This window comes from Asparagus officinalis, chromosome 4, assembly GCF_001876935.1.
Source record: "Asparagus officinalis chromosome 4, Aspof.V1, whole genome shotgun sequence".
Taxonomy (NCBI): Eukaryota; Viridiplantae; Streptophyta; class Magnoliopsida; order Asparagales; family Asparagaceae; genus Asparagus; species Asparagus officinalis.
The window spans coordinates 19,367,531-19,378,979 of NC_033797.1; the positions used below are offsets into that span (position 1 = coordinate 19,367,531).

Here is an 11,449-nt window from a genome sequence, read left to right on the forward strand (position 1 = left end):
AGAGAGAAGAGAGAGAGAGAGAGAGAGAGAGAGAGAGAGAGAGAGAGAGAGAGAGAGAGAGAGAGAGGAGAGAGAGAGAGAGAGAGAGAGACGAGCAGAGGAGAGAGAGACCCGAGAGCGAGTGACTTGAATACGATTGGGCGCGGTTAACTCGAGTTCAGTCCATCAGAAGGGCAGGAGCGGTACACTTCCGGCCTTTGTTTTCTTGAAAAAAAGAGTAGTTAGGGGTCCCATAACAAATACTGTGCTAATTTGGGGCTAATACACATGGGCCGAAATACGATGGGGCTTGTCACATGAAGTTCCCACTTTTGGGGCCTGGACACAATTTTCCCTAGATTTTTACTACTAGAAATGTTTTTTTATAATTTTGAAAAATGAAACTAGCACACCATAAGCCTATGTTCGGGTTAGGTTCAAACAGGTTTTGCCTTCAACCCGGTTCGGTTCACAGCTTACTTCAAAAGAGCCGTATTTAATTGCCTGAGAAAAGAGGTTTCTTTTCCTTAAAAAAAAGGGTACCTTCAATCGTGGAACGCTATTTTTTGTGAAGCTTCAATTGTTGGTTTTCTATCTAGCTTCGCTTCGCTTACTTGTACAACTAAACGTTAAACTCTTTTCGAAGAAGCAACAGGACTAGAAAGGGGATTCTCCTTCTCTTCTCAATGGTTTCTTATTATTAAGGCTTTCAGAAAAACGACACTCGAGGTTTGTTCTTTCAATTTCTATGGATTTTCCCCTCGTTTTATTATGTTAATTTGAGTTGGGTCTTTTATTTAGTTTCATTTTTTATTTTATCAGTTGAGATTGGAGATGGGTTTTGTTGAATGGAAAGGAATCATGGGTTTGATTACATATATGATGTAGTTTTGGTGGGGAAAATGTTTCTTTGGGATCATAGGTTTGAACATTGATAAAGTTCAGGATCGATAGAAAGGAAAATTCAGGGTTCCAGTTTAAAACCCATTTAAAATTTCACTTTTGACGACGTAATTTTTGGTTGTGAAGAGGAATTTGTATAAAACTGTCGAAATTGAAGGTTTTGATGGTGTGTATTATGTGTTTTCAAGGGGAAATGCTTTTCTGAGATGTTTATATTCACAGGAATTTACTTTCTAAAGTGGCTAAAATTCAATATCATATTTTTGAGTTCTTTAAAAAAAGTCTACCGTGCACATTAATTCATGTAATTACTACAAATTGGTATATATTTTCATCAAGCCACCTTGTTTTTTCAGAAAACTGTCATGGATGTTGTAGTTATGTTAACCAAAAGAATGAAGGCATGTTTTTTGAAAGATTCCAAGTTTCATGGTACATTCTTGAAGATTGGCCTTGTAAAATGCTTGGATTCGAGTAAGTTACAAGTTACAAGAAACTACTTCCAACTTCAATAGGAATCTGTTTTACGAAATTCAACTACAGTATTTCAATGGAAACCCTTCTTTTGTTTTACGCTTGTATACCTCCTGTCATGTGCTACTGTGAATTATCCATGTGAATGTCATTTGACCTTTATGCGTATTTATATCTATAAGTTTGTTGGGAATTTTAGTCCCTCCGAGTACTACGATCTCCGCAACTCGGAAGCTAACCCGCTATCAATAAGATAGAAAACGACCACAATCAATAAAAAAGAACACCGAGATTTATGTGGTTCGGTCGACCAACTTCGACCTACATCCAGGGGGCAATAGTACGAGAAATCCATTATGTATCAGAGAGAACGATAAGAGGAACCACTCAACTCTCGTCTCTCAATCTCTCAACCTCACATACATAATCAACTCTTATATTCTTCCCAAAACCCACTCCTTACAATCTTTTGAACGGACAAACACTGTGAAACCATCTCCTAATGTTGTAATTTTTTACACCGATAAAGACCACGAAACCCTCTCCTCTTGCACAATATTCTTGAATCAGGTTATGTCCTCTGCTAACCGTAGATTATAAGAATATTGGCTCTCTCCCTTCTCCTTAGTTTTTCCTCTTACAATAGAAGAATATATATATATATATATATATATATATATATATATATATGAAAACCAAAACTCAATCTCTAGCCTAACTTCCTAACTAGAATAAGATTCAAACTCCTAATTATGATGAAACTCAATCTTCTAATCATGATAGATCTCCGTCCCTGTCTAATTCTTGTGAAGTTATACAAAGAAATGAAAGAATCAAAAACACTATCTCAACAAAGTTTTGATGCCAGGACAATGAACTGTTCATTCTACTTGAACAAAAAAAAAGATGGTTGTGTGCATCAACTAACTAAGGTCAATATGAGCTGCTCTCTTGCATAAGGGCTAAAGCTGGATGTAGTTTCAACTTTCAATCAAATGGCGGAAAAGTTTGATGGGAGCAAGCATCACTTTATTGGTACAAAAAAATTTTGTTTCGATTAAAAATTGGGTGGTGTGGACTGTATTTAAATTGGAAAATCAATATAATTATTCAAGGGTTCTAGTTTTAGTAGATCCGCAATAAGTGTGAAGATGCAACAAGAATCCTTTTAATTTATGGTGAATAATGGCTAGTGAAATAACATCTGTCTGCTACTTTTTTTTGTGCTAAGTTTCACATTATTGATTTTTTTTCTTGACATCTATTTTATCATTTTGACTCCCATCTTGTTCTGTGCGAGCCTCAATTTTTTTTCCTTTTCTTATTCAGTGCTTAAATTTCCACGTTGCAACTACTAACCATTTATAGCATGATATCCGCATCTATGTGCTGCTCTTAATGTGCTTGGTGATGTGCATTATGGATAGGTAATGTCAACATATTCGGCAACCACAAATTCAGAATCTGATTTTTCACAGCAGAAAATTATACATTATACGACCCCAAAGACTTCTTTCTTGTCTGGTTTCTTTGCATCAACCTTCATCATATTTGAGTCATACGTTGGTTCTTTTTGGGGAGGAAAAAGGGAAACTAATCCTTGGAGGTATAAATGGACAACAGCAGTGTATAAAATTTTGTATGCTGGCTCGGTTCAGAGACTGCAAGGGCTAATGTCATGGACGAGAAAACCTGATGTTTTGAACACAACCAGTGACATATGGCTTTTGGGCATATGCTATAAAGTTATACCTGAGGAGTCAACACATACTGATAGAGGACTGGCAGCATTTTCCCATGATTTCTCATCGAGAATCTGGATGACATATAGAAGTGGTTAGTTTTAAATGAATACTCTTTTCCATTGCTAAAACAGGTATCCCCATTGGTGTTAGACACTTACTAAGATCTATTCTGTAGGTTTTGATGCTATTTCTGACTCAAAATTCACAAATGATGTTCATTGGGGGTGCATGATCAGAAGCAGCCAGATGCTTGTTGCCGAGGTATTTTTCTGGTAATCTGGCTTAGTTCACATTCTTTTATGCTTTAAGTAGTATTCGTGGTCACCTCTTGATGTTGAAAAAACCACCACCTCAATATTTTGCAGGCATTGGTTTTTCATCATTTAGGAAGATCATGGAGGAGGCCCCTTCAGAAGGTCAGTGGATGAAGCATCACATAACATCATATTCACAAGGTTTAATTGTGGATAGACCCCCTGTACCATTGTCAATCGTGGGTAAACCCCTCGAGTGGTTTTTTGACTCTTTTACCCTCAGGAGATCAGTTTGTCAAAAAAAATTCTTTGAGGGTAGAGGAATAAAGAAAGTTCACTCTGGGGACTATCTACTACAATAGAGCTATAGGGTCTACCTGCAATTGGTGATGGTACAGGGGTCCATCCATATTTAACCCTATTCACAAATGTCTTTGATTGCAAGATGATAAGCTAATAACTTGCTTAATGTATAGAAGGTAATGAAGTTTTATGTTATTCTGCTCTGTAGGGTCTGCTTCTGATGGTTCCCTGTTAATTATGCAGCCTTATGATCCACAATACATTGATATTTTACATCTTTTCGGTGATTCTGTGGCATCTGCTTTCTCCATACACAATCTTCTTCAAGCAGGAAGGGCTTATGGCTTAGCTGCTGGCTCTTGGGTTGGTCCTTATGCAATTTGCCGAACATGGGAAGCTTTTGCAAGTGAGAATAATAAGCAAGGTGACCTTGTCAATCGGAAAGTAATTTTCCCCATGACGATATATGTTGTTTCTGATAATGAAAATGGAGAACAAGGTGGAGCCCCTGTCATCTGCATCGAAAGAATTGTGAAACTTTGTCATGAAATTAGCAAGGGCGAGATCACTTGGTCACCGGTTCTTTTACTGATCCCTTTGGTTCTTGGACTGGAAAAAGTCGATCCCAGGTAACTATTTAAATGGTTACTCGAACTACTTTAAAAGTGCTTTGTTTAGTTAAAGACAAGGTCATTGCATGATGCTAGTACAATAACCTGTGGCTAGGTAGAGAGTGGAGAACATTTCTTAAAAAATACTGGTGACTATTAAAAGTCCAATTATCAGTCGGTTGCGTATGTAGATACTTTCCTGAACTAGTCATGGTTAAACATTTATGACCAAAATTTACCAAGATGGGAGCATTCGTGGATTCAGTAGATCTCAACTTGTTGGAAGGTTAACCTATATGCTCTCAAGTGTTATTTCCTTTATTATTCACTGTGATATTTAATTAAGTCTCCCATATCTCTATTAAAAGACACATTATTAGATTCCTATGCATTAAAGAGAACTGCAATGTATCCAAAATTCATGGTGTAATCAGGCCTCTATTAAGACATCACTTTTAAGTAGAACGAAATTAGATTAAACTAATTCAACTTCTGGAATGTTGTTTTTGATCAACCTATCTATTTCTTTCTTTCTTGATTTGACTAGTTAGAGCATCTCCAACAGTTTTCCCAAAAAATTCTTCAAAATGGGGAAGCAAAAGTCATATTCTCCAAATTATTTTTGCTCCAACTCCAACAGCTTCTCCATTTTGAAGAATCCTGCATTTTTTACAATAATAAAAATATTCTACATCCCTATTTTAGGATGCTTTTATGCATTGGAACTACCCCATGGCTTTTTTTATAATTACAAATTTTGTTTTGTATTTATTTTCTCCTCCATCCCGTTTTGAAGAACGTGTTGCATTTATGACAAATCTCTTCCCAAAAATTTGAAGAATACCCCAGATTTGGGGAAGACTCCCCTTTTTTCTCCTCCATCTCTATTTTGGGGAATGAGATGGGGAATCTGTTGGAACAAAAAAAGCCCAAAATTCTCCAAAAGTGAGAATACCAATAAAATGGGGAAGTTGTTAGAGATGCTCTTATAGAATATGTTCATGTCTGACGAGCTGTACCCTTAAATACTTCTAATGGCATTGTATATCAGGTACTTCCCTTCATTAAGGGATACATTCACATTTCCGCAGAGTTTGGGGATATTAGGTGGCAAGCCGGGAGCGTCAACATATATTGTTGGTGTTCAAGATGAGAAAGCATTATACCTGGATCCTCATGAAGTCCAATCGGTATTTGATATTTATATGGAGTGTTGATTTTCTTTATCGATTACCTTTTGTAGTAATGTTTTCATGATGATTTTAACTATTGTTTCGTCCCCGTAGTTGGATAAATTAACTTCTATAACTCTGTTACAATCATATTATACACACAAATGTAGATGGTGGTGTCCGCGCACGCGTGTGTGTATGTGTGTAAAAATGGGTATTTGATAGCAACTTATTTTGCTAAATGAGCTACCAACAGTGAGGCCAATTCTGCTAGTCAAATCAAAAGGTGACAACTCATTTGGAGCTGCCAAGAGTGAGGAACTTACACTTATACATCTTAGTGGTCATTTTACTAATTGAGGCGGCGACTCATTTTTTCAGTATATCATATACACACGCAAATAGGAATTTATATAATAAATATGGAAACTCAATATTTACTAAACTGAGTTAGTCAACCGTTATTCGCACCAACCACTCTTACTTTGGCTTCTAAATAAATCAAAGCTCATGGCTTGGCGCTAAGATGTTAGTTGCTAAGTTTGAAACCTGATAAAGTCAGCTGTCATTCGCATCAAAATCTGAAACCTGCCTGTTGCTTTATAAGTTATATAGCAGTAGATTTTCAAGCACTTGTTTTCCTTTTTGTTATCATTAATCTATTTACAGTTCATATATTGCATTGTTTCTTGGCTTCCTGAAAATCTTTTCTGCATTACTTACTAATGTATGAAGGTATGTGTGAATGGTGAACCAATCTCACTGCATTCTCTTTCATTACAGGCCATTGACATCAGAAAGCAGGATGTGGAGGCCGATACTTCTTCGTATCACTGCAAGTATGTTTCATCCTTTTTTTTTTCCTTTATGTATTTCCAATTTCGACTGACAAGAAGTTATCAATTGTTATCTGTTCATTTAATTTTCTTCATACTGTATTTTATACCTCCAGCATTGTACGCCACTTGCCCCTCGACCAAATGGACTCATCTCTAGCTATAGGATTCTATTGTCGCGACAAAGGTGTGTTCTCTTTCCATTTTCATCTGACAGCCGAGCCTCATTATTTTCAGTCTGAACTTGTTAATTTTATTTCGGTAAGTGATTCACAGGTGATTTTGAAGACTTCTGCTCCAGAGCTTCTGAGTTGAGAGAGAGAACGTCAGGAGCACCGTTGTTCACAGTTGCTCAGTCTCTTCAATCAAACAAAACTCGCTTCCCTAAAATTACTGTTGGTAACAGTCAAAATGGCATAGTAGATGACAACAACATGAAGGAGGCCTATGGCATAGAGAATGGGAGTCCCTCTGGAGCAAATGTTGATGAAGGTGAGTGGCAGATCCTGTGAATGAAGGATTTAAAGGAGTTTGATTATATTCAGTATTTGCCATAATCCATAACCATCAACTTAAGACCCCCATTCGTTTCTTCAACTACATGATTCATGAATGATTTGCCTTTTTTTTTTAATTTCTTCTTTTGATTGTATTCATTCTTGTAATTAAGCGGGGCTGTTGTATTGTGTCTAGATCAAGGCCAAGCCAGCCCACAGCTTCAGGTGTATATTTTTATATGTAGAAGGTAGCTGTCTGCTAATTTGATTTAAAATAAACTTATGATGCTGATAGTGCATGACTTGTAGCACCAGAATTTTTGCTGGATACCAGGTATACTAGCTATGCAGCGAATCTTTGTTTTTTTTTCCCTCTCCTTTTTTTTCCCCTCCAAGAAAAGCCTGTGTCTGGACTTGATTGTAAATAATTACTTAAATAATTACTTATTTACAGAGATAATGAAAACATGGAATGGGAAGATGAGAATAAACTAGAACTTTGTATGAAGAAAATCTTGATTAATGAACGTACGCATCTCAATTTAGGGGTGTCCTTCGCATTGTCAATTTTGGACATTTGAATGTTTTGATGCATGTTTGTTACCTGGGAAACTATGAAAACAGCCGCAGTAATAATTTGCAAAATAGCATGTATAAATTGCAGGGATAGGAGCTGTCACGTAATAAGGTGAAATTATAAATCTATATATGCGAACCTTTTTTTTTTTGTATTTTTTGTATTTTTTTTTGACGGTTTTTATGTGGACCTTGATCTCTGCCTCATTCCTCGGATGCTCTATTTTGCTTGGTACTTGATGGTCCCTGGAGCAATTACCAAAGAAATATTAGTATTGTGCTGTCTGGCTTTTCTATAATAAAGACGGACCTGAGCTGGCCCGTATGGATTGCTCTACCAAACTTATATTTACAATTATAATACGTTGAGCACTCATATGTTGTACAATTTATATGTATGGACTCTTAATCAAGTTGGTATAATATAATCTCGACCTCTATCTTCTCTTGAAAGCTCGTTGTTGGTTGCCCATGTGATACGCTGCAGTTACATCATTTATCACATTGAGAATTATTATAAGCTTCAAAACCTCAGGAAATTTGATTTGATTTTCTTTTTTTCTTCTTTTTTTTTAAAAAAAAATCTGCAAGCTCGATGCACAACTACTAGAACTTGTAGCTTACATAGGAATATGGAGTTACACAAATTCAGAAAAAAATAATCGTTTCTCACAAAGAATTAGATTAGTTAAATCATCTGTTAATATTATTATTCAAGAACCTTTCTTAAAAATTTTAAGATGAGATTTAAATAATTATTTAAAAAAAATGTGAAAACAATCCTTGAACTCTCGAATGTCTTTGGAAGTTTGACGGATTATTATGAACACGCCAATAAAAGATTAGGAAAGGGCTTCCAAAGATCAACCTCTAAAAAGTAATGTATAATTACGCAGCAATTTCTGTTCATCCCCCATCTTAAAATAGCAAGGTATTTAAGCAGAAATACTTTAATTTTTCTCGTTATTCTGAAATCATTATTAACGCTAATTATAGTAATAGTCGGTTCCAGCTGGGTTGACACAGAAAAATATATTCATAAAGTCCGAAAGCAAAAACGCGTATAAGTAAATAATTCTTTTGAGGGACTTGAACAGCACCACAAGTTTTGGGGCCCACTTCTGCTAGTGGGAAGGTAAAGGCGTGAAAAAGTCGCATATTTGCGGGTCCCACGTAGGGTACAATTTTGGGTGAGTTTCTTGAGAGGAAAACGGGTCTTTAATTCCGGTCCAGCGCCAACCTGGTCTCTAGGAATTTAATTTTTGCCAGCCATCAGATAAGACGCGGACCCGTGTGTTTGGTTGTAGTCACCTCTGGACTCATTTACTCTTGCGATATTTTGTAGTTTGGTTCTCCTCTATTTTGTTTTTGCAGAAAGGGAAGCCTTCGAGCTAGTTACTTGCAAAATGAATTATCTTGCACTTATATAAATAAAGGTTGTGACTGAGGAGTTTTATTTCCACATTTTTTATAAGATTCAAACGGTGAGATCAGAAGCTTTTGATGATAGAGCTTTTTGTTTATTCCTTTTAAGAAATGAACTTCTAGATGAGAATAAAATTGGCGGTTTGTTTGATATGATCGAGTATTATTAAGATCCTATAAGAAAGCCAAGTGAATAACAGAAAATTAGAGTCATTAGACGCATCAACTACAACGAAATTAAAAACTTCTCTCATCATGGAAATTTTTTGATTTGATTTCCTAACACACTTTGAGCTGTAACAGAGAGATCATATTTATACTCTCGCGTCCCCTTCAATTATCCAAAAACGACCTCATCACACTATAAAAACATCAGAATTTTTCTGAGTTCGTGTTTATCTCGACAGAACACCCACAACAACACAAATAATAAATTCAAGGTCCCCCACGCTCCTCAACTAATAAACAAACACAAAACATAAATACGGGAGGGCATATGTGGAAAACCTCTCTATTCCCTATAATCATCAGACTAGTAGTAGTAATCTGAAAGAAAAATCCATATATAAAAACCAAGAAAAGAGGCCAAAACCCAATAAGATCATACACGCTCATTAATTTACTCCCCTCCCCTCCACCAAACCCTCAACCTCAATGTCGCCATCCCCGCTCTTCTTCCTTCTTCTGTTCTCCCCGCTCCTCTCCGGCCGCCGGACGCCCGACGTTCCCACCCGCGTCGTTCCGTCATACCTCTCCCGGGCGTGCGCGGGGTCCCCGACCATCCACATCGCCATGACCCTCGACGGGCGACCTTACCTCCGGGGCTTCCCTCGCCTCGCGTTCCTGCTCGTCCTCCAGCACTCCTCCTGCCCCAGAACATCCGCTTCACTTCCTCTCCCTCTCCCTCCCACACCTCCGCCGCACCCTCCTCTCCGTCTTCCCCTCCCTCCCCTTTCTCCATCTTATCCGCTTTCGACCCCTCCCTCTCCGCTTCCAAGATTCTCCTCCTCCGTCCGCCCGCCCTCAACCAGCCCCTCAACTACCCCGCATTTACCTCGCCGAATCCTCCCCCCACTCCGTCTCCCGCGTCATCTACTTCAGACTCCGACCCTCATCGTCCGTCGACGACGTGTCCCGCCTCTGCGTCCATCCCAGCAACCCTCCGTCCTCGCCGCCCCGCAGTTACTGCACGCCAACTTACACCTCCTACTTCACCCCCAGCTTCTTGGTCCACCCGCACCTACCCCGCCCCTTCGAGTCGAGCGATGCGGAGGCCCCCTGCCTACTTCAACACGGGGCGTCATTGGTGATGCGACCTCGCCAGGGTGGAGCGGGCGGTACACCGCAGTGAGGCTCGAGGCGTGGACATATGCGGGTCCAGAAGCGGCGTACTACAGATCTACGTAGCTCGGCGGTCGCTCCCGCCCTTTCCTGCTGTCGTGTTCGCCGGCGAGGCTGGAGCGGTCGAGCAGCAGGTGGAACCAGCACGGCCTCGGCGGGAACAATGTGGAGGGCCTGTGCAGGATCTGCACGCGGGGCCGTAGTGAAGCTGCTCTCACTGGAGCAAGGGAAAGGGGAAGCCGTGCTGAGTCTGGACAAGGGAGAGGCCTGCCCCTCGATCACCTGTAGGCAAGCCTTACGACCTGCTGAGCCGAGGCAAATAGGTCAGCTGTTTCGCTGACAGGGGAGGTGGCGCGGCGCGGCGTTTTGATTGGCGGCGATGACGCTTCCGTCAGCACCGCGTGATGTGGACGCGGCTGCATGTCCTTTTTCTGTATAGTAATTAATTAAGGTGTACAAATGAGGGTAGACGATGTGCGGTGTTCTCATGTACTCTGTGAGAATGGGAGATTAATACTGATTCGATTCGATTTGATTTGATTTGATTGATTAATTAATTTTGGGTTACGGAGGAGGAGGAGCCCTCTGTTCAGGGGGGAGGAATAGTTGTTCTTGTTGTTGCTTTTGTTGACATCGACACCGGACCACAGGCTTCTAAATTACATGCCGCTTCGCTTCGCTGCAACTGTAGCGATCTGTGATTTAGATTGGCTATAATTGTTTGTTTTTCCCCCCCACTGACTAATTTGGTATAAATGTAATTGTAGTACTGCTGCAGGAGTTCTCTTCTCATAGCCGATGACTCGTACGGGCCTGGATCAAGCTGCGATCCCTTTCTGAGGTGCAAATGACATTTATTTTGTAGTTCCGATTGCGATCAATCGCTAATAGGATTTGAAGTAGACGCCGCACCTAACTAAAATCACTAGATATTCGCCGGGTATTTCTAGCTCTCAAAATCTCCTTTTTAAAAAAAAGTTGATTTTGTTTCATTTAATTTAGTTTTTCTAGTAGAATTGTAAGTGCGTTTGATGCCTGAACCTCAGATCCTAACAAAGGTACTATTTGGCAACCAAAAAAAGTGTCTTATCTAAGAGCTTTTGTCTTATTGACTTGGTCAGTAAGCTAGTAGAGCTGTTTGGTAACAAAAAATAGGAGAAGATTATTTTGGAGATTGTGTCTTTTGCAAGTAGCTTTTGGAAAGCTATCTCAAGTAGCGTTTGTCTTTGGGAAAGAGCTGTCAATTTTTTTCTTCTGTTTTTGTCCCTAATAATTCTAATTTTATATCAATAATATTGCATGACCTTTTTAGTCATTTAACAAATTTAAGCTA

At 39.1% G+C, this 11,449-nt stretch overlaps 1 protein-coding gene and 1 pseudogene across 2 annotated transcripts; both read left to right on the plus strand.

Moving 5' to 3' along the window:
• Positions 517-7,144, plus strand: LOC109836835 (cysteine protease ATG4B-like). Of its 2 annotated transcripts, XM_020404854.1 has the most exons (10): positions 517-708; positions 1,239-1,356; positions 2,784-3,192; positions 3,277-3,362; positions 3,467-3,517; positions 3,902-4,287; positions 5,321-5,459; positions 6,225-6,280; positions 6,394-6,464; positions 6,554-7,144. In XM_020404854.1, the coding sequence occupies exons 3-10, from the start codon at positions 2,787-2,789 to the stop codon at positions 6,787-6,789; spliced, it is 1,431 nt and encodes a 476-aa protein (XP_020260443.1). In that variant the 5' UTR covers positions 517-708; positions 1,239-1,356; positions 2,784-2,786; the 3' UTR covers positions 6,790-7,144. The 2 variants fall into 2 exon arrangements, with proteins under 2 accessions (XP_020260443.1, XP_020260442.1); XM_020404853.1 differs by lacking the exon at positions 1,239-1,356.
• Positions 9,430-10,364, plus strand: LOC109838295 (annotated as a pseudogene).

Bases quoted from the DNA above. Each gene is read 5' to 3' on its own strand.
- LOC109836835 (XM_020404854.1), top strand. From the start codon at position 2,787: ATGTCAACATATTCGGCAACCACAAATTCAGAATCTGATTTTTCACAG. The intron at 3,363-3,466 runs GTATTTTTCTGG...AATATTTTGCAG, and splicing joins GCCAGATGCTTGTTGCCGAG to GCATTGGTTTTTCATCATTT. The intron at 5,460-6,224 runs GTATTTGATATT...CTTTCATTACAG, and splicing joins ATCCTCATGAAGTCCAATCG to GCCATTGACATCAGAAAGCA.